The sequence below is a fragment of the Rhea pennata genome, chromosome 10 (assembly GCF_028389875.1).
Source record: "Rhea pennata isolate bPtePen1 chromosome 10, bPtePen1.pri, whole genome shotgun sequence".
Taxonomy (NCBI): Eukaryota; Metazoa; Chordata; class Aves; order Rheiformes; family Rheidae; genus Rhea; species Rhea pennata.
In genome coordinates, this window is record NC_084672.1 from 24413189 (window position 1) to 24436597 (window position 23409).

General features: G+C 47.8%; 1 protein-coding gene across 2 annotated transcripts in view; it reads right to left on the reverse strand.

The window, feature by feature from the left end:
• LOC134144870 (mucosa-associated lymphoid tissue lymphoma translocation protein 1-like) overlaps positions 1–13283 on the reverse strand; it is a 32519-nt gene extending 19236 nt beyond the window's left edge. For both annotated transcript variants that reach the window (XM_062584135.1, XM_062584136.1), the window contains exons 1-9: positions 12993–13283; positions 12461–12574; positions 11752–11870; positions 11247–11400; positions 10333–10511; positions 9688–9784; positions 6923–6949; positions 5725–5928; positions 106–283 (exon numbers count right to left, since the gene is read on the reverse strand). In XM_062584135.1, the coding sequence (XP_062440119.1) occupies positions 106–283; positions 5725–5928; positions 6923–6949; positions 9688–9784; positions 10333–10511; positions 11247–11400; positions 11752–11870; positions 12461–12470 (968 nt within the window). In that variant the 5' untranslated portion in view covers positions 12471–12574; positions 12993–13283. The remainder of the gene's footprint in view (positions 1–105; positions 284–5724; positions 5929–6922; positions 6950–9687; positions 9785–10332; positions 10512–11246; positions 11401–11751; positions 11871–12460; positions 12575–12992) is intronic.
• Positions 13284–23409: the final 10126 nt, after the last annotated feature.

Genomic DNA, 23409 nt, shown 5'->3' on the forward strand with positions numbered 1-23409 from the left:
ACAGTGACATTGCTGATGAGGGCTGAGGCTGGCAGCTGCTTTCCTTACCCCTCTAAATGCCATGTTCTGCCCATCCCTAAAGAAGAAAGGTGAAAAGCACCCTACCATTTCCTGCAGGTATCCAGAAGAATGAGATTCAGGGCTGTCTGCCGCTGCTGCATCTTCTGGAGGATCCTCTGCACGCTGATGCAGTTCTCAGGGGCGTAGGGCTGTGGGGCATCAATAGGGACCATGTAGTTCCTCCCCGAATGTTCATATCCATGGCCGGCATAGTAAAATATAGCTGGGAATGTGATGAGGAAAGGATAAGTCACAGTGCAAACCTGCAGACTCCTAGCTCCCCATGACCATGTCCCATATTCCACCCTGAAGGGATACTGGCACGGGACAGACCCGGGCCTGTAGCAACTTTAGGCAGGAAACTGGAACTGAATTGACCTCACAATTTTGCCTTTCTTCAAAATTTCCTCCTTTCAGACCTGAGAGGCTCTCCTCTACTTACGCCTTCCACCACTGTCCTTCAGGAGACCCCAATGTCACGAGGTTTGGGTATTTGCCAAACAGTAACAACCTGCACTGCAACATCCAGGCTCAGTATCTGAAAGGCTGAGTTCCATTTTTGTACAAAGTTTTGATTAAAAGAGGTTTGGCTCTTAGTGAGAATGAGACAATGGACAAAGAAGTGTTTCACCCTGATCAAAATATACTAACAATCTTTTAAATGCGAAGCTCTACAGCTTTCTAGTTTTGGAGCAGACACTGGCAATGCATTAGGTGATGGAAAACACCCTTCAGCTTTCAAAAGTCTGCTTGTACTTTATTAATCAGTGAAAATCAAGACAGAGACCTGACCATGCGTACCACATGCTTCAATGATCTCAAACCAGCTACCAGCCCTGTAAGGTGGGAGTCAGACTCTTAGAGGAGTTGGTGAGAAGGGACCTCTGGAGTCCAACATCCAACAGGGATTTTGGTTTGGAGTTTTACTCTTAAGCATGTAAACCATAATAATAGTTTCTGCCTTCATGAGAGAAGGCAATATGGGAACCTCCAGCTTGGAAAGCCCAGCACAGAGGAGGCCAAATGTGGTGCTTCTCTCTGACTCCCATTTAGCTCCCCACATACGCATTTGCAGAAGGGCTTTCTTTCCATGAAGGGATCCTCATGTGAGCTGTAGCCTTCTGAAAGAAAGCTGCGCAGAAGCTTGCTAGCCCTTCCCAGCCCCAGTACAACTGTTTGTGGGATTTTGTTGAAAGACAGCTCAGGGAACTGAAAGGCATTGAAAATAGCTCGACAAAATGACGCAAACAGTTGTGTTGCTGCAATTACGGGACAGTGGAGAACCAGGGTTCAGAAATAGGAACAAGCAGCTAAGAGCAAAAGCAGGGGAACTTCTTAAGTCAGATTTGCTGCCACAGCCCTTGCTTCATTGAATAACCACCTCCTCTACTTTCCCACACTGCTCCTGCCTCTGTAGTTTGCAAGACATCCATTTGATTTTTAATGCTGGAAGGGATGTAGCAAATGGAGCAGGAACTGAAAGAGTGAGAGTATGATCTCATAGTAAAGACAATCTAAAATTATCTTTGGTTTCTATTCTCAAGGGATGAAAGTTACTCAAATGGCTGTTTTCACAGGTGCCTGAAAGGTTTGGGTTCCTCTTCTTCTGGAACCCCAGTCAGAAGCAGTTGGCTTTGACTTGCAGAAGTTTTAAACTTTCATAACTGGCAAATCAAAGCCACAAAATCCTGCTTTGAGACTCTAAGAGTATCAGATGGGAAGTATTCTGAAAAAATCAGATGCAGGATTTTGGTTTTGGCCTCTAAAGTAGTAAAGCACTTCTGGCTCTCATCTGTCTAGTTCTGGTTTCTGTGCATAAAATTAAGATAATGAGATCCCTTACCAGACCAAGGCACTGGTCTGATAGCATCACTGACACTTGGGAAGAACTTGGAAAGAACTGAAACATAGAAAAGCCCCCCAAAAGTGATTAAATCGGTAGTCATTGCAGGCTTTCCATGATGAAAGTGAATCACATGCAGGGATCATCTCTAACTGAGGAGAGTAAAATAATATAGGAAAGAAAAATATTAAATAATAACATATAAACATACAAACATATAAAAAATAACACAGTGAGTGCCAAATATCATCTGCCCCAAGTATGGCATGGTCCTTGTCTATGAAAATACAATGCAAATGTGTCAATAGATACAGCATCAAAATGCACAGACGCAGAAGGGCTCAGGTTAAGACAACACAAACAGCTCCGGACAGCACTTTCTAACCTTTGGGGGCTTGTTTTGCAACCTGAATAAACCATTGGGTGATCCCTGCACTACACAAACCACAAAATAAAAATGACTCTAGTTCCATTCAAGAGAGAGGAAACATCAGGATTCATGCTGGCTGAACAACTTTGCTGGAAATCTGTTCTAAACGTAATCTCTCACTTTAAACAACCCCCTCAACATTTTGAGTAAAAGAAGATTTTTTTTTTAATTAAGCATTTAATTTCATTGTCTTCCCACGTTTTGCAAAACTGCTGATCCAAGACTGGCTTCTGAGTACCAAAATATAAAAGGGAAGTTCCAGAGACTGGTTATAATACAGGAAATGTCAGCATACAGCTTAAATAACATATGACGATATATTCCTAGTATTTCACTTGCAACTTTTTCCTCTGTTGCATTTCTGACATTAGTTTTTGACTAGGGACTTTTTAGGATGGTTGAAATAACATCTAGGGAGAGTCCTTCCTGCCTGAGGGTTACATATTCAGCATGGGTTTGGAGCCTGCCCTTCTAAGAGATCTAGAGAGAGAGCAGGGAGAAAGATAAGCCACCATCTCTGGAAGGTGAATTAAAAAGCTAGCTAGATCACTTCAAACATGTAGTCACACAACAGCTCTGTGTCTCAAAAGGAAGCCTGTGTTGGCTCAGGTCTTGAGAAATCTCAGATAAGGTTCAATAATAAACCATGCAAAGTCCTGCATCGGGGCAGATAACCCCAGGCATCGTTTTGGCTGGGGAGCTACTGCTTGACCAGCAGCCCTGGAGACAAGGGCCTGGGATCATGACGACCACCAGGCTGAAGGTGAGCCAGCAGTGGGGCTCTAACGGGGGTAAAGCGAAACACACAGGAGGCTACACTAGGAGACGCAGGACCAGCAGGGCGAGGAAAGCTGTCACACCCTCTTCTTGGCCATGAAGAGGCCCCACTTGGATCCTGTGTCCAGTTTTAGGGCCATCAGTTCAAGAAGGAGATGGAGAAACTTGCAAAAGGCCAGCAAAGGCTGTTGAGAAGGTGGGGTCCAGGGTTAGTCTGGTAAAGTAAAGGTAAAGCCAAGGTCTAACAGCAGCCTAGAGCTCCTGTACAGGCTGTTACAGAGACAACTCTTAGCAGTGGCAGGTGTAACATGGGGAAATGGGCACAGACTATACCTGAGAAGGGTCAGGCTGGACAGGAAAAAAGACTTATCCCTGGAGGGTGGTGCAGCTCTGAGACAGGCAGGTGGAAAAGTGAGGAGCTTCATGCTTGGAGGTCCTCAAGACCTGATAAAGCAAGCCACAACCAGCCGGATCTTGTGTGGATGACAATCTTGCTGTGAGCAGGATTTGCAGTCTCCTGCTCCCCTGCAAAAGTCCCTTTGCACCAACCCCTGTATAGGTCACACATGGCTTTGTAAGTACATACAATGGAGGCCTGGTCATGCAGAGAATCCCTGAATTAAAAGAGGCCTAAGGTGGTAAGGTACTACTTTTTTCAGCTCTTAGCAACATCCTGAAGCTTCTGCATCTGAGCTATCTGAATTCTTAATCTATCAACTGGTTCTGGGCCTTTATTCTGAAGCTAGTGCTTTGAAAGGCACACACAACATTTAGGATAAATTGTTGGCTTGTTCTAAACATGCACTTTTATCAACATGACAAGTTCATTTCAATGACTTGCTGTTCACCAGTTTCTTTTAATGTTATGCAAGACAAACATCTGAAGAAACACTGGAAGATGCATCACAGCGAGGAGCTGTTCTGACCTAGAAACCCTGGGGCAATCAGCAGACAAACTGACCAAAGTCCTCACTGCAAGTCTGGATGCCACCCAAATATGACAAGTCTTCAACTTGATCACTGTACTGGGGCTAGCCTGATGTTTCCTGTCTCGATACATTAGCAGGCCACTCAGCATAGAAAGCTGTGAAGAAAAATCACTATTCAGTGCAGGCTATGCCTGCAAACACCTAGAGCTTATTAAGGTTCAGTACCTCAGCTGTTAATATTTTCCTTGACAGTGCACAAAATCAATTTTGCCATAAAGAATCAATGGCCAAGAATGCAGAAAAGCACTGGCAATTTTAAAAAAGGCATGATAGCATGATAGGTTTGTCATTTAAAATATTTTTTCTCTACAATGCTTACGAAAATAAGGGAATCTCAGTGTAAAGAAAATGTTGTCTGGTTGCCATATGCTACGGATAAAGATTTGCTGGGTAGGATCTGCAGCTGCATCCATGGAAGAAGCAGGGGAGATACCCCACGGGAGCCCAGGGAAGCAGAGGACTCTGGTGAGGGAGAGAGGAGGTAACGCCTGAGATGGAAGAGGATTTCAAAGAGAAACCACAAAAGGAAGTTTACAAGTGAAATCACAGGAATAAGTTGTCATCAGATGATGCACTCAGCCCAAGCAGTGACAATTGTGTGTTCCCTTTCCACACCAGCTGAACCTCCCAGAGTGAGTCAGAGATTCCCAGAAGGAGGTAGCTTTGCTGTATTTCTTCATATTAACATTTCATTTGTGGCCTTGTCCTTATCCTTTGCACAACATCCAAATCTCACACTGATCACCAAACTGGCATTGGCCTGCACTTATGTCTTCTGTCAGAATATCCTAGAACGTTACTAAGACTAGAGGACTGGGGGAAAAAAAAAGCATCATACAAAGCAGGCTGTGCCTCTCTGAGGTTTGGAAGAAGAAACCATCTACCAGGTGTTTCCAGGGTATTTTGTCATGTTGAGAGGGCCTCACAGTCCCCAAAGAAGCTACTTCCACCAACGACTGAATGCTTGCTTTAAGATCCACAGTATCTATTCTTCGATTTCATTTTTAAGGGATGCTTCCCACTGAGGACAGTCTGTGATAAGCTCAAAGCCCAGCAACTCCAAACTAAGGTACCTAAATGCTCTACATTTCTGCAAAAAAAGCTGCTAGTGCCTCAAATTTGACCACCAGGAAAGAGAAACAAGGAAATTGTGGCCAGCTGCAACAATCAAAATGGGTTCTTACCCTTGCAAAGGAACTCTGTGGAGCCACCAATATTCACTTTAAAAACAATCTCCTAGATTTTATCTTTTCTTAGAAGAAATTAAAACAGCTTCTCCCGTACACTGGCTCCCCAAAACCACAGCACTGCAGCACAAAACTATGCTATTTGAGTTAAGAGCTAGACACGCGACAGAGAAACACCTGTTATGACTATCTGTAACCTGACCAAAACTGAGCAGCATTTATCTGGATGCTCCTGCCAAGTCTGATACTCCTACAGACTGTGGTGTAGGGCTCCCCTTCCTCACATAAAGAAAAGTTCATAAGAGCTGTTACATTAAAAGAAAGAAATTGAAAAGTTATTGCTGAATCCCTCCTCCTCCCTTGCATCAACCACTGTTAAGCTAGCATTGGCTATTGCCTACTCAGCCTCAGTGGATGGCCAGTCTGACTTTGCCTTACCGTAGACCCCTTTCCCCAGGAGCTGCAGGAATCGACTGACCGCTGTCATCATCTCAGCCTTGTTCAGGTCCAGAAGAGACACAACCTGGAACCCCAGTTGCTTTAGAAGAAGACTCAATTCAAATACATCTGTGACAGGAGCCATCAGGTTTGGATGATGCTGGTAATGGTTGTTGCCCACTAAAAGCGCTATCTTGTCTGTAGCTAACAAACGACAAAGCCGTAAATGCTCAGCTGGGATCAAGGTATCATTTCATTCAATTAGACTGATGATACATGAAATCTTTTCTTACATTTAGTCAGGATATATATACTCTACACTGCCACAATCCTTGAGTTGTCGTTCCCCACCGCCCCCACCCCAGGGTATAGTATTTCAGTGAACAAATCCAGTTTTTAACCTTAAGTTTTGTTTGACTTGTCCAGAGAGCTAGCAGCTTCACATTATGCCCTTCTGCTTGGAACCAGAGCATTGTTTTGGGGGCTGGGAGGGCTGTCAGCAGACAAATCAAAAGGATATTTTCATTTCATTTTCAGGCATTTTGGGGTCTTTTAAACATTTTGACAAAATACGGTCTTATAACCATCATACTGAAAGCAACACTTGAGAAGTTTTACTTGGAAAGTAAAATCCCAGCAGCGCAGGAGAATCTGTGGTACTGAAGGTATTCAGCATCCACTCTGTTGTGTCCGAGTCCTGCATGCCAGCAGTGCCTTGGAAGCAGGAGCACGGAGCCAGGTGTAAGAGCTCCTTTCCCCCATGAGTTTGAAGGCCAGAAGTCCCAGATTCTTGTTTCATTTTAGCCCACAGCTTCCACTGTGGGAAAACCAGCCACAGGAGAAAAGAACTTTGTCCTCATCCAAGTACCTCTTTCAAAGAAGGCAAAAAGGTGTCATGCAAACAGGACTTTACGAAGTCATTTGACAGGCAGAGACTGCGACTGAGTGACTCATTAGGAATAGTCTTACTGCATTTGCTGAGACTGACTAGTTCTTGGCAGGGGATGAGACTCACTCTGTGCTTTGCAACTTTGATCCCAAAAGAACAGTGTCAGCAGAGCCCGTGACAATGTGGACATAAAGGCTCAAAATGGTCTCCACAGGAAAAACACTCCTATGTCATGTCCTCACATCCACTCTAGAGCTTTACTTTTAAAGAGGGGAATAATTGCTCAGGAAAAGTACTCACAGTACTCACCAAAAAACTTTTCAGAGTGACATGTACCTGGAAAAGAAAGAAGGAAAATGATAAGCCCATGCTCAGCACCCAGCTTCCCAATGCCAACTCCCATCACAGATGGGTCTCAAACCCATCCCCACGGCCCCTGGCGATGCAAAGCTGGATCAAACACCACAGCAGTGCAGCTCAGTGAACAACACAGGCTATTCCTCAAATGAGTTTTTCACTACCCACTTAAAGATACTAGTCTAGTGACTAGTCTAGACAAAGCAAAGCTCACAGAAGGGGCAGGCTGGGGGAAGGAGGGCTAGTGTGGAAAAGTCACTGCTGCCTGTCAGGAAGCCTGTACTGCTTATATCAGCCCTGCCTGGGCTGCTGCTCTTCCCAGGAGGACCTGCCTGCTCCCTCATTGAGGGCAAAGCAAAGGAAACAGAAGGACTCAGGGAAGAAACTCAGTCAACATAAGTTTCAAAACAAATATCATCTCCCCATGAATGGTCAGCACTTAGGAAGTAGATTGTTTGCTTTAGATTCTGATAAGATTTCCAGAGCATTTCAACACCTTGGGTTGCCCTTCTCTGCCTCTTACCAATTCTGGCTCAGAAGTGCCACCCCAAACATGAGTCATTTTCATGAGCTCCATAACCTTCCCTGCCTGACTAGGAGCGCAGCATGGTACTTCATTGGTGCAAGCACGTCCAGTGGGCATCAGCACAGGCATCCCATCCCCTGAGCTCTCCCAGTTTAAAGTTATCATTACCCTAACAGCTTCAACTTTTTTTATATAATAATAATAAGGCCCAGGAGAAAGCCCTGAAACCCTAAAGGCTCTAAATGAAGAAAGTAAGGGAATATTTTTTAATTGCATAAATTTCATGAGTTTGAAAGACTTTTATGACCTGGATACGCAGTGCTGACAGTGCTGCTAATGCTCCATGGATGCCTGGAAAGCCATCAGAACAAGCCCATTTGTCCTCTTCTGCCTCTGGCAGAGCTGCCTGTTGCATGTTAAAACTATAGAGTCTTCACATTTTCAACCCAACCCAGTCTGATACTCCTTTCCCACTACTCATTTATCCTGAACACTATTTTGCTAGCTGCAAGGAGTGAGGGACAGTAGACAAGGCTCCCTAGTCAGACAGGAGCAATTTGCAATTTAGAGAGTTTACAGCCAGTCTGAACAGTCAGATAAGAAACTTACGGCATAGAAAAATCTCTAGATGGAGTCAAGAGCCAGCAATGCCATCCTGTGCTATTTCTGTCTCATGGCCTAGCAAAGGCACAGGACCAAAGCAGCCATCATACTTTGTATGTATGAGGCCCTGGAAAGCCATCTTTTCACCAGAATCCCTCAGATCACACAGGAAGCACAGAATCAGGCCTGACCTACTAGCAGGAGCAGCCTGAACCTTCCTGAAATAAACACCATCCTTCCAGCTCTGTAAATCTGAGCACGTAATACTTTCACTCAGTAAGACAGTAAATTAGTTTCAGCAAAGGACCTCAGTACAATTTGAGATGAAACCTATTAAACCAGCACCTCAGCAGGGCAAGAATACCTGAGTGAGCATCGAAGAGCACAGTCTAATATGGCAGGTTTCTTATGAGCTGATCAGAGGTGCTTTAAAAGCCACATTCAAATGCGCACAACCAAAAATTAAAGCAGATGGAGAGTGAGCAGCCAAATACCCAGGATTCAGCTATGCCCAGCTGCCTGCATGCTGATCTGCCTGCCTGGCAACCTATCAGCTCTGACACAGGTCACCAGTTCTCCTCTCTACTCTCAGGAATCAGAAAGACCTCATCCGAACCCCCTGTGTAGCTCCATGTCCCACAAGACACTTCACAGAATGCAAAAGCCTTTTCAAGTTCAGTCATGCCAAAGGATACAGCAGCATCCCTGTGGTCAAGTAGCTGTACAAACATGCGGGAAGATCACTGAGTTTTTTATTTTACAGACACCACTTCCCTAGCTAATTTTGAGCTCTGTTATCAAGGAATTCCATTTATCACTGCTCTGGCCTGTCAGCAGGGACTAACAGACACCCATGTCTTCAGCTAGGGAGAGCTTGTGTAGCTCCACTGAGATCATCGCTTCAAGTATATCCAAGGTGTGAAATTGTGCTTTGCAGGCTGTTTCAGTGACAGCTGCCACAGGACTGCCAGGACTCTCCAATTTCTCTGTAGAGCCCCATGTTGTCTTTTCACAAGTTGCTATGGCTACAAATGGTTTCTAGCTTCAGCAGCACTGAGTCTCTCCAAAAGCCCCATATGCACCACCTCTGCCTAGCATCCCCCTCCACATTTTAGTGCCCAGCACATTATTGCTCAGGGTTTGGCATGCAGCATTCACACAAATGCACACAAATTTTTCTAGACAGGAATCAAGGCTGAAAAGTAAACAACCCACTGTTTAACATGGCTATTTTTTTAATGACATTCTAAAAAAGAAATAATAATAATAAGAAAGGCACTTGGAAGCATTTTGTGCTGTGCTCTGCTGAGAAGTGGTATCTCAAACCAGTGACCTTTTTTTGTTACTAACAGTGTACAAGATGGAGGAAAGGTGTAAGTACCAGAGCTGCACGTCCTACTTCTTCTCATCTAACAGCCCATAGCCCAATTTCCCCTGCACAGAGTGAGCCCCAGGATAACATTGTCGCACTGGGCTCCTTGTTCACCAGCACAGCCTTTCCAGGCGAGAGCACTAAAATCTTCCCTGCCTCACTTCTCACGCTAAAAGATGATTTGTAACAAACCAGATGTTAGTTGGCTCTGCTCACCCACGTGAATATCCACTGCATTGGTCCAGTGCTCTCCACGGCTATTAGAAGCGCAGCAGAGGTATGTGCCGGAGTCGCTGACCTTTGCATGGCTGATCTAGACAGATTGAAAGTTAAATCGCATTATTTATGATGAATGCTTGCGTTCTCCTGACAGTATCTGCCAAACATCCGTGTTCCTGGAACTCAATGTTTCTTTTGTTGCTGTTCACCAAGACCTTGTTCTTTGCCTGAGAAAACTCAGCCTAATAAGCTTTTCCATGACTTTTCTAAGAAGCTCAGTAAGCTCATACAGAGTTTACTGCAGACCTCAGCTTCTAGAGCACAAGGATCTTCTGCCAAACCCTCCCTTCTTTCTCCAGCAGCCCTGAAACACTGTGCCACAGCCATACCCTGTCCCTGGAAGCCATGCTGGGAGAACAGTGCATGACTATAATTGGGTTGCCAACTTTTCCTCATTTTCTAGATCTCTGTTCTCACACAGATCAACGCACGCCTGGGCCTTTAAGAGCCAGGCATATGGAGGGTGACAATAACATATTTTAGCAGTCTTTCCAAGCCTTCTGAGGTTCCCCCATGCTTGTGACCCAGCAGTGAGCTTCTCTCATCATCCACAGCTTATGAACCACCCAGAGGCAACATTACCCAGAGTTTTTTTTTCTTCTGGTGTTCCAGCACATTCCCGTTACAGTACCACTGGAAGCTTGGGGCTGGGACCCCCATGGCAGCACACTGCAGTTGTAGTGGCTTCCCTACTTCTACCTTCTGCTCAGTGGGGTTGAGGATGATGACTGGTTCTCCTCGCCAAAGCTGAGGGAGTAGACCTGTGAAGCAACAAACAGAGTTGATCCTCTCTGCCAGGATAGGAAATAAAGGCATTTTTTCCCCTGTAAAAGAGTCTGGGCAGACTGCTAGAAAAATGAATTGTCTCCACTTGCATACAGAGATACTGTCCCGCAGTAAGGCTGCTATTCTGGAGGTGCCTCTGTATCTCCTGCTCTTGGAGCAGGGAGTCCTCAAGAGCAACATCTGTAGCAGTAAGATCACTCACTGACAAACAATAGCGATACCTTTTGCTTTCCAGTCCCAAATGTGCCCTGATGCCTGAAGAGGCTCAACATCTCCTGCCAAGGGTGCAGTCAACATGCTGAGGTCAGACACACCCAGAGTTATTTTGCTCAGCTTTGAAATAGCCAGACTGCTGTTCTGAGTTTCTTCCTTGAGTCCATCTGCCAAATGCAAACTGGTAAATACCCAGCATAACATCTGTTTGGGAAATCTCTGGTGAGTTATCAGCAGGAGGCACAGGTAAAAACAGCCTGCGTTATTGCTATCCTGACAGGATCTGACATATCCAGAGCAGAGACAAAGTCGTCCAGCTTGGACCTGTACAGTCATTTCACTAGAACAATCTTTCTGTATGATGATTTTAGAGCTGGGAGGACACACTCACCCTAGAACTGCAAAGAGTGACTGTTGCAAGGGGCTGCAACATTTCATCCATGGATGATATTTGTGCAAAACATAAAATAGAGAAAAGTGTGAAGACATGCTCATACCTCTGGCAACACACTGATGGACCTCCACTTTCACCCAGTTAGAGAAGACAGCATTTTTATAGAGGTCATTGACTCTGCAGGTGTAGAGTTGGGTCTGCTGTGCAGTGATGAGCAAGTCTTGTTCAGTGGCACCAGGAATCTGGCAGCAGACAGACTAAAAAGAAAACACAGGCCAGGGGCAGCACACACCATTTTCATCACTGGTAGCAGAAAGCACTAGGAGGACCTTGTTAAGAGCAGGAAGAGTGGAAAGTCCCTGGTTTTGTCCTCTCTTCCAGTCAGAAGGATACAGGAAGGAGGAGCCTAGTACCCCCACGTAGCATCTACTGAAGCTCTAGGCAAGCACAATCATGCAAACATATCCTATTTCCTTCTGCTCTTTGTTCTTTTCCCTTCTACCTTCCCAGTTCCCATCAGATTTGTCCATAGAAAGTCATCTCCATTATGCTGCAGTGCATTCCACTAGCCTGTGACTGCATGGGCTATCTCCAAATAAAAGCATTACCTGGTGCTGACAAAACCATTGGTACTGCAGAGATGTGCAGGCTTCAGCTCTGCATCGCAGAGCAAAGGAGTATCCAACAGGGACAGAGACGGAGACTGGCTGCTCGGTGATCACAATGGCTACAGAGAAACAGATGCTGGTTTGTAACACAACCAAGGAGACAGAAACAACAAGGCAGGCGTGCAGGATCCTCACCCACACAAGTCCCTCTTCCTCCTTCAGAGGAGAACGGATCCAGCACAACTCAGGCTCTGCTTTGGTTAGACCAAGGCTGCTTACTTCTGTTTGGTGCTTTCTCATAAGGCAGCTGGGCGCACAGCACTGCAAGACCTGTTGTGCACTTTCTTCTGGAAGGGAGTAAATCCCTCAGATCCTTTAGGAGTGGGCTACCTGCACAGATGGGCCTCATCCACAAAGGAAGGACATTTAGGAAAATGAGGTAGCCCCACTTCCAACACACAGGGATGCCACTGTTTTTTAAAGAGTCTTATTCACAGCTTAAACATACAAGTCGCAGCAATTTGAGGCATATGCTTTGTGCTGTCCCAGACAAAACACAACACAGGCATTTCTTTGGTACAGATTACCTATAGGGACTACTCAGTTTGCTTAACTGACAATTTACAATCCCTAGCAGCACCTAATCCAGGACACCAGCTGCAGCTCCCCAGCTGACTCCGTGCCTGAACACAGTCAGGGACCTGCTCACCTTTCTGCATTGCTTTAACAGCAGCTTGTCCTCCCAAGCCTGCATGCACGCAGCTGGCCTCAACAGCAGTCAGTCTTGCACTCGGATTTTTCCCAGTTAAGAAGCAGCATCTGCCTAGGGAAGGGAACAGCAGAGATGGTAAGGAAGCTCCAGGTTCCCCGTGGAGTATATCAGAGCCTGGAGCCACCAGGACTCCCCCTCTCCATCCTCAAACCCCATAGCAGGCTGCCGGGTGGGGGGGGGAGAGAAAAGAAAAGAGCAGGAGAAGGAACACAGGGCTGTCTGCCGTTCCCATCACCTTCCACATTCCCCTCCCGGCCTCCCGGGCCTGGAACAGCCCCGGCTCTCTGCGCTCCCGGGGGTAGAGCTGCGAACGGCAGCCTTTAACCCTCCCCACGCTGGTTCCGCTCTCCTGCCAGCCTGGACTGCGCGGCAGGCAGCGGCGCGCACCGGGCCGGGCTCTGCCCCCGCCGCCGCCGCCGGGCCGGAGCGGCCGGGCGAGCCGAGGCCGCGCCGCCGCCGCGGCTCTCACCTGGCGGAGCGGCGCGGCGGAGGCTGCGGGCCGCCACGGTCGCCCGGGACGTCGCCTCCTCCTGGGAAGAGCCGGGCTCAGTGTCTCGGCCGCTGCAGGGGCCCAGCGGGGGTGGCAGACAGGCTCCCTGGCGGCGGCCGCTCGCATACGCGGGCGCGAAGGAAGCGGGTCCCTGGGGCCGCTCCGGCCAGCCCGCGGCACCCACTCGCTCGAGGGGCCGCGACGGGCGCCCGCGGAGCCGGGGCTTGGGGGAGGCGGCGTCGCTGCTACCGGCGGGAGCGGCGCGGCCACGCACTCACCTGCCGCTGCCGCCGCCGCGGCCGAGCGCGGCACTTCCGCGCCGCCGGGCCCGCCCCGAAAGCGAAACCGCCGCCGCGCCGCCCGCCGCCCTCGGGGCGGTGCCTCTCGGGGCTGCCCCGGCCCGGCCCGGCCCGGCGGCTGCCGGGGGCCCCGGGCCCCGCCGCAGCCGCAGCCGCGGGGGCCGCTCGCCCGCGCTCACGGCCGCCCTCGCGCCCGGCCTCGCCTCTCCACAGCCACCCTCCTCGCCCTCTCCAAGGCCACCCCCACCCCTGTCCCCACGGCCACTCTCGTCCCCGCCCCACAAAACGCCCTCACCCCTGCACCGCCCGCCCCGGTGTCATCCTCACCCCCATCTCCACAGCCAGCCCCACCTTATCCCCACAGCCAGCCTCATCCCCGCAGCCGCCCCCATCCTCACAGCCAACCTTACCCTTATTCCCACAACTGTCCTTGTCCCTGCCCCCACTGCCAACCTCATCCTCATCCCTATGGCCACCCCCACCCTCAATCCCACATCCGGCCTCACCACTGTCCCGACATCCCTCATCCTCACCTTGCCCCATGGCCTCCCTCATCCCTGCCTGTCTCCACAGTTCTTATCTCCACAGCTACCTTCACTCTCATCTTCAACCCTGTGGCCACCCTCACCACCATCCCTATGGCCACCTTAATCTTCAGCCCCACAATCGCTGTCACCACCATCCCTACATCCACCCTCATCCACATGGCCACCTTCATCCTTGTCCCCAGTTACCCTCACCCCCATCTGTCCCCAAGGCCACTCTGTTGTGTCCACAGCCTCCCTCGTCCACTTCTGTAGGGCTGCATCCCAAAGGCTCATGCTGAAGCCACAGCTGCACTGCCACCTGCTCCCTCAGCTGGGAGAAGGTGAGCAAGGATACAGCCTGTGCTAGTGAAAATCTGCCAGACCGCTTCCTCCAAAAAATCTGCAGCCATCCCTGCTGGTCATCACAAGGGCCTCACAGGGAGCTAAGCTCAGCCAGCCAGCCCAGGGGTTACACAAGTCTCTCTGGGACTGGCCAGAAAGGAGACGGATCAGATCCAGGGGTTTGTTCTCCTCCTGAAGCCCAGCCTCTCAGATCCAAACTTATAAGTTCTAGAACCTGTATTGCAAACTGGCTCTACTTGTGGCCTCAGAGTCATTCACCGGTTTGACTTTGTACTTAACACCCATATTTAGTCTTGGTACAAGGGAAAAATATGAAATCTCTTCCCTAGGTCCCTCTTTGGCTACTGAAATAAGTTTGAGGATTCATTAATAAAGCAGCCAATTGACTTAGAAGTTAATTTTTAAGGAGGCCTCTGGGAACAGAGCACTTGTGCCTGTCTAATTTTTATCTTAAACAGTCTTTTATAGCAGAATGAGAGATCCTTCAAGCCCTTCTGAAGTTATAACTTAATGAAATGAATTACATTTGTATGCAGGTTGTACTTGGAGAAACTAGATGGCAGTGACTGTAAGGATTCATTATTCCTGTGCCATACGGTCATGATTTTCATTTACACATTTAGGACAACAGGCAGACTCCTCTCTACCAACAGCATCTCAGGTAGGGCAGCAAACGAGTTCAGACCCCTTCCTAATATGAGCGATGAAATAAAAAGAATTCACTATAGTTACATTTAATTTTGCTATATGGCTTCATGGCATATCCATATCTGGTTTTGTTTCAGTCCCTTATGAATAGGATGTGATAGCATCAGAGAGGGCACACAAAGGATCTTAAAGATGATCAGAGGTCTGGAATGGCCTCCCTTTAAGAACAGACTCATTAAACCAGAACTCTTCATCTTTCAAAAGACATCAAGAAGTGGAAAGGTAACACAAAAAATAATGGAAGATGGGCTGATCTGCTGGGCTTTGGACAAGTGTAACAGTTTGGATGTCTCCAAATAATCCTCAAGAAGAAGTTCTGGAAGAGGGGCTGCTTCTTGGTAAGCTTGCTGTATGTGTGTGGCAGCTGCCCTTCACTGGGGGAGATCTGAGAACTGTACTACAAACATGCCTGAGCTCTCAAGTGAAGTAAACGCAGGAAAAAGATTTCACTCTCTCTGGGTGACATGAGCTCTGCAGAGCCAAAGATGAGAGGGGGACAGGGGCTGCACTGCTCAGGACCTATTAGAGTTCAGAGGTGTTTTGGGTTGGAGGACAGCCCTGATATTATGAGCTTGATCTGGTCGGATCACATTCCCAGTGCAGACAAACTGTGACCAGAATGGTTTCTTCTACAACCCTACAGATGGTGGCAGACAGTGGTCTTGGGCAGTAGTTCCCCGTGGGGTAGAATGAGGGGAACCACAGACCATGTGGAGGAGAAGCTGCAAGAGAGACTGCTGATCCCTTGCCCATGTTGTATATCTCTGCAGTGGTGAAAATGGGGGCTGACAAAGGAAAAGCAAGACTTGCACCGTTAGGAACGTCTCTCCTTTGGCCTCTATCCTGAGTACCTTCACCGGCAGCCTAAGAGGGCAGGACAGGCCTCCAGAACTGTCCATTAAGGCACCTCTAACGAGAGAGGCAGTCATGGCTGAGAGAGGAAAAGACTGAAATAGGGTGTGCAGGAGTGAAGACTGTGGGAGAGGTGGAATTGCACACATGTGCTTCCCCAGCAGCAGAAGGGACAGAGCTAAGCCATGCCATAGGGTCAGAGGGACTAAGCAAGGATGAGGGATGTGCCACTGCGCAGTGCTCTTTTCTTTAAAAGGATGGGGAAGAAGATGCTAGGAAAAAGCAGAAAACAACACAAGTGTTGCATGGAGGAAGGATTCTCTCCGTCCAAGTCCTTTCCTCCACAGGGAATGGAGGGAGGAACATCCGTGTGCAACGGGTGCTGCTTATTGCAACTGGACTTGAGCCACATAGCCCAGAAGGGGGATTGAGTGCAGCCATGGCCCAGTTAGTGCTTCACTATGTGAATCTGCTGGTGGTTAAGCCGGACTGGTATGGCCTCGCTTTGTGCTTTCCTCCCCAGTTGTCTCTGAAAGGCCATAGATACAGTGTATTGGCATAATGAATCTCCCTTTTCTTAATTTCTACTACAGAGGGGGCCTGGTCAAGCATTTGGAAATGTACCTGTTATACACTTAGAATAAACGTATCAATGGATTGCAAATTAAGGTCCTGACTGAATATGTTCCGGCAGCTTCATGTCGTTCCTGTGATGCAGAGGTATTATCACAGAATCACAGAATGGGTAAGGTTGGAAGGGACCTCTGGAGATCATCTAGTCCAACCCCCTTGCTCAAGAGTAGAGGGGCAGGATCACCTCCCTCGAATCTGCTGGCAACACTCTTCCTAATACACCCAAGGATATCATTGGCCTTCTTGGCCACAAGGGCACACTGCTGGCTCATAGCCAACTTGTCGTCCACTAGCACTCTCAGGTCCTTCTCTGCAGAGCTGCTTTCCAGCAGGTCAGCCCCCAGCCTGTACTGGTGCATAGGGGTTATTTCTCCCTAGGTACAGGACTCTGCACTTGCTCTTGTTGAACCTCATGAGATTCCTCTCTACACAACTCTCCAGCCTGTCCAGGTCTCTCTGAATGGCAGCACAGCCCTCTGGTGTATCAGCCACTCCTCCCAACTTGGTATCATCAGCAAATTTGCTGAGGAGGCACTCTGGCCCTTCATCCAGGTCATTGATGAAAACGTTGAACAGGATGGGAGTCAGTACTGAGCCCTGGGGGACTCCACTAGCCACAGGCCTCCAACTACAATCCGTGCCACTGATGACAGCCCTCTGAGCTCTGCCATTCATCCAGTTCTCAATCCACCTGACAGTTCACTCATCTAACCCACATTTCCTGAGCTTGCCTATGAGGATGTTATTGGAGACAGTGTCAAAAGCCTTGCTGAAGTCAAGGCTATTATTATAAATACAGCTCAGGTAACTAGCAAAAGTTAAGTTAACCCCAACACTTTCAGAGAGCTAAAGATGAAACTTCTGGTTGATACAGCATCTTTTCAAACTACTGGAGATGTTGCACTGCTGCCTTCCAGAGGGACTGCTTCTTTGGGCTTCATCCTTTATCATATGCCTAGTCAAAAATTGTATTCCACCTGTCCTCTGGATTTAGGAAGAGTCCTGTCCAGGCACAGTCTGCAGGAATATCTGATAAAGAATATGTTTTTGTCTGTGTGCTGGCAGTAGAGTTTGTTGATGTCATGTTGGAGAGCAGGAACAAGTCTGTGTGATTTTAGAAAGGGAGGAACACATGCATATCTGTGCTGGATAGGAAAGGGAAGAATTTATTGTGTAAGAGGAATATGAAACTATCCGTGTGTCTCAGCTACCGTGATTCAGTGATGGATTTGCAGGCAGAGGAAAATGCTTTGCTAACAAGAATGCAGGACTGAAGCCTTTGACTGACTGGTTAAACTTCAAAAATTGCATGTTGAGAAAGTGAGTTTCAAAACGGAGACAAGAGCAGAGGGCAGTCTCACTCTCTGCAAACAAAATGACTAGAGACCAGATGTTGCAATAGAAAGCTCTGTCTCAGCAGTGTAACTGGCACAAAAATCATTCAGAGTTCAAAAGGGCAGAAAAAAAACACCATGCGTCTGGATGAGAGATCAATCACTAGAACAGGATTCATCTCAGCTAACTTGAGCTGGTAGGTGTTAAGCCTGTGCTTGCTATCCAGGCTTCCCTTTGTTAATAGGGTGAGTCACAGAAGCAGACTATAATTGAGGGACTTCTGGAGGTCTCTGGTCCAACACCCCATTACAAGCAGGGCCATCTTAGATCAGCTGCTCAGCATCCCATCCAGTCTAGAGTTTACTATCTCCTAGGATGGAGATTGCATATTTCTCTGGACCCCTCTTAAACTGTTTGATCCTCCTTGCAGAATAATTTTTTGCCCTAACATCAAATCAGGTTTTCCCTTGTTGCAACTTGTGTTTGTTGCCTCTCATTTGATCACTCTGCACCTCAGAGAAGAGTCTGGCTCCATCTTGTCTACACCCTCCTATGACATAGCTGAAAACAGCAATAAGATCTCCCTTTAGCCTTCTCTTCTGAAGACTTAACTAACCTAGGTCTCAGCCTCTCCTCATATGTCATGTGCCTGACCTCCCCTAATCCACTTGGTGGCCTTCACTGGACTCAATCCAGGATGTCAGTGTCTTTCCTGTACTTGGGAACTTGAAACTGGACACAGTTGCTAACAGAGCAACACAGAGCCCCTACAGTTCTAGGCACCCTTCTCAAGATGGTCTGAACTGTCTCTTTGGTCAGACTAACACCCCAAGGGATAGGACTGAATGATGACAGGATGGTAAAATAACATGTAATTAATATCCTGGGACTTGAATTCAGATTTCTGGAGTCAATGGACCTAAAGATCCTCCTTCTCTCAGGAAAAGAAATGTTAAGTACCAGAATGGCACATTGGGCCTCTCAGACTAGCATTCTGCCTCCCACATTGGGCAATTGTGGGGGTGCACAGAGAGTGTGAGACTGGGGCATGCACAGAAGAAATCTTCTCTAGGATACTTTAGGACTAAGTCACTCAGAGACTTCTTGATTAGAAGTGAGTACCCTTCTACTGAACCAACCTCCAGAGATTTTCCTTCCGCATGTCCTGTTATTTTTTTTAATTCCTATTGACATTCAGCAGCCACAATATTGCGCAGCAAGCAGCACCATAGCTTAATAACAATATGCATGAGGAAGCACCTCTATTTTACTGATTTTACCACTTGCTAATTTCACTTGGTGCCTCCAGACTTGTTTTGAAACACAGTCTCTCCCCGTCACTCAGGATTGTGTGGACCTCTGTCATATGCACCTTTGTCATTCTTCCAGGCTGAGGAGACCACATCTATGCAGTTGTTCTTCATGTGGCAGCAGCCATTCCAGGTCTTTGATCATCCTTACTGCCTTCTGCAAGGTTCTTTTTCTTCTCAGTTCTATTATATTCTGTTTGAGATGGATAAGCCCATGCAGAGCCCACTGCTACCTATAGAAAGTAAGTGCTGTTTTTTCCCTATATGGATCATGCTATATTTGTTGTTGTGGAATTTCACCTCTATTTTACTCCCTGGTCTGGCAAGATCTTCAGTCAGCCCACTGGGACCACAAGTCCCCAGGACATTTTCCCCCATATTTCCTAGGATCACATCCAAATGTCTTATGAGGTCCATCACTTGCATTGGCCAGGACTGAGTATCCTCTTTGGTGTCACAAATCTAGCTATTTACATGCTTTATAATACAATCACCTGCAAAAAGCAGGTGCAAAACTCCAATACCTATATCTGAAGCAATAAAGGCCTCTTTCCAAAATACTGGTCAAATGCAAGCTTGTCCTGAGATCAGAACTGAGAAAAGTATTTCACTGGAACTTGAATGGAAGTGCAGCAAATCTAGTCCTGATGGGTAGACCTGAATGAGTGAGAGAGTCATGCACAAGAAGTTCTCAAATACTGGCTATGTGTCAAGTGAAAAGAGAATAATATTACTGAGCATGTTCAGTGAATTGTAGCCATCTTTATAGAGCTCACTAGAAAGCCAGAGGAACATATTGGGTCAGACCACAGTCAGGCAATTGGATAAATCCAGATTTAGCTTGTTTAAGACGGGATCAGAACTGCTGCAACCACAAAAAACCAAATTGTTGACTGTATGTAAACTAATTCTGGCAGGTCAATAGGATCCAAGAAACCTTACATGAGAGCAAAATTCACTTGGTGGGCTTGCCAGTGGACCCTGATGCTGTCTGCATGTTCTGCTCTACTGGGCTGCATGGCTGAATCACACACAGACAGCTCACACTCTCTCCACTCCCTTCTCTCCAAACACCTGGTCCACAGACGTTACTGCCCTCCTACATGCATAGCGTTGGGCATCTGCTGGACTTGGTAATTCCCTTGGTTGGCACAAGCTCAGATCAGGCTCAAATTGTAATCTCCCTCTCCACTTGGACCAGGGCTTGATATATCTGTGACAAAGGCAGCTTAGGTTCAGGCTGAGTTATGTCAAACTGCTGTTGCTCCACATCTCTGTTGTGGCCTGGTGTCACCCAGCATGTGTCCATCCTTTGCTGTTTTATGTGTTCTTTTCCAGGGTTTCATGGCTGGTCTTCTCACTTTCACACTCCACACTTTGGTGCTGTGTTCCCATCACAAACCTCCATAAGGGTAACATGTCCATGGTATTCTGCTGTAGGACCCAGGCTCCTCAGCTGGTAGCTTCTGGGTTCTGGAGCCCTAGCAGAGGTCACCTTCAAATCAGTGTTTGGTTAGGACAACAGTAGTGAGGGATGTCCCATTTTCACATGACTGCTATGACCATCCTCTCCCTTACTGCTTGCTACCTCATGTGTTTGTATGTCTCGCCAAGTGAGCGATAAGCTCAAAATTGATTGTTTTCTCATTGTGGAGTCCTCTCTTTACAATTATATTTTCACTTTTACAGCAATACTTGTTGCTGCCACTCTTATGTTCTTCCTACTCAAAGATATATTGAATAGGAGATGGCAGTTCTTTAGCCTCAACTCTGAGCTTCTTCAGTACCAGGAAAGTTCTAGGAATATGGTCAGCTCTGTATTACTTGTCACATGCACCCATTCTGCCTTAGAATATGTAGAAAGTAAATGGTACTCCTGGGGCAAAGGAAGTTTGCATTAATTTCCATTGTCCACTTCTGTTGAAAAACTCTTAGCAAGCTGCTTGAATGTTGTAGCACAACGTGTACTGCAAAGGGCCTTGGAGAAGCAGAGGGGGAGTACTGTGATGGTCTGGTGGTGGTAAGGTACAAAGGAGACATGGTGCTTTCTATCTCCCAGGCTGAGGCTGATAATGGGAACATGAGTGTTCTTCCCTAAGCAAGGCAGTTACAAGCACCCTACAATTCAGTGGGGCTGGTGCCCCACAGTGCTATGGGAGAGAGAGAATGTATTGATACAGGACATCCATTACAACAGACAGCCTAAATACCACATCACACTGATTAGCTCAGCAGAAACATACAGCTGGGCAGTCATGGCCAGACAACTGATCTGGACCAAATTTGCTCTATCAGTCAATGCTGTGATGGAGAGATCTGGTTTTAACACTTATATGCCTTTGGCATACAATACAACAGCTTGACAAGCAAGATGAAAGTGGAACAAAAGCAACTTCAGTTCTATTATGGATTGTGTTTTCATTCGGTATTAAATCAGTCTCAGTAATCTTCTGTGACATGTAGCCACCTTTTACAGCCCTCCTTTGTGCTGTCCTCTTCAGGGAGACAGAATAAATATCAGCACAGAACTTCTCATTGGGTGCCCAGGAGGAAAAAGCAGGCAGACAAGACATAAAATGTTCCTGAGACTAACAAGACGACGTGACTACAATGATTATGTTGAATAATACTGCCTGTGAGGGCAGAAATATTCTACTGCTAACATAATGGGAAATTTTATAACAGATCCCAAGTTGTCTTTGAGATGTCAGAACCCCAAGGCTGACCAATGCATATGTAGGGGGAGGTAACTGTGAGAAGCCACTTGAAATGCCAGATTATATATTCTCTCCTCTAAAATGAACTTGGGCTGGAAAAGATGAATTTGAAATGATTTGTGGTCAGTGGCTATTTTTACAAGATAAAATTTCAAAAACTACCGCAAATCTCAAAAAGGTTGTGATCTGCAGAAAAGCTGTAGTAAATCCAGTCATTAAATAGTAAAATAGGATTTAAATTAAGTGATGCCCTTAGGGAGAAGGAAGAAACTCAACTCCAAAGAACAAGGGAAGAAATAGTTATCCTGGCCTGGATATATCATAGGATCAGTAAGGTTGGAAGGGACCTCTGGAGATCATCTAGTCCACCCCCCCTGCTCAAGCAGGGTCACCTACAGCATGTTAGACAGCGTTGCATCCAGGCAGGCTTTGAATATCTCCAGAGAAGGAGACTCCACAACCTCTCTGGGCAACCTGTTCCAGTGCTCCGTCACTCTCACAGTGAAGAAATTCCTCCTCACGTTCAGGCAGAACTTTCTGTGGTTCAGTTTTTGCCCATTGCCTCTTGTCATATCACATGGGACAACTGAAAAGAGTTTGGCCCCATCCCCTTGACACTTTCCCTTCAGGTACTTATACACATTGATAAGATCCTCTTCCCCTTCCCCCCCTCGCTCAGTCTGCTCTTCTCCAGGCTCAATAAAGCCTTGAGACACACAGAGGAGAGACACAGAGGGGTCTAGCATGAAGATCAGAGCTTCAGATACCCCATGTCCTGTTGAACTCCCATTCAGCTGGTTGGCTCAGCCCTTCGTCTGGGAGAGGTCATCTCCGTGCTACAAGCCACATGAAGGAGGTGTTTGGTGCCATGGCCTTTATCTAGAAGAGTCTTGTTGATGCCACAGGCTGTGTGAAGGAGGCATGCGGCGCCATGGTCTTCGTCTAGGAGAGCCGTCCTGGTGCCCTGAGCTGCGTGAGGGAGGCGTATTGCACCATGGCCTTCGTCTAGGAGAGCTGTCCCAGTGCCCTGAGCTGTGTGAGGGAGGCATGTGGCACCATGGCCTTCATCTAGGAGAGCCGTCTTGGTGCTATGAGCTGCTTGAGGGAGGCGTGTGGCACCTTGGCCTTCGTCTAGGAGAGCCGTCCCGGTGCCCTGAGCTGCTTGAGGGAGGCGTGTGGCACCATGGCCTTCGTCTAGGAGAGCCGTCTTGGTGCTATGAGCTGCTTGAGGGAGGCGTGTGGCACCATGGCCTTCATCTAGGAGAGCCGTCTTGGTGCTATGAGCTGCTTGAGGGAGGCGTGTGGCACCATGGCCTTCATCTAGGAGAGCTGTCCCGGTGCCCTGAGCTGTGTGAGGGAGGCGTGCGGCACCATGGCTGGCGGCACCGTTCCAGCCCCGGCGTCCGTCCAGGAGAGGCTTTCCAGGTGCCGCCAGATGCGGGCGGCAGGCGCGCGGTACCACGCGCGGTAGAACCGCGGGAGGTGCCCGAGCAGCGCGGTGCCCCATGGGGGCCAGGGCGGCCGGGGCGATGGGGGCCGGGGCCGGGGCCGGCGCGTCACGGCCCCCGCCCCGCGGCCGCCGAGTGACAGCGGCATGTGCGGCGCGGCTATAAATGCCGGGCGGTGATTGACAGGCCGCCGGCGGCGGCAGC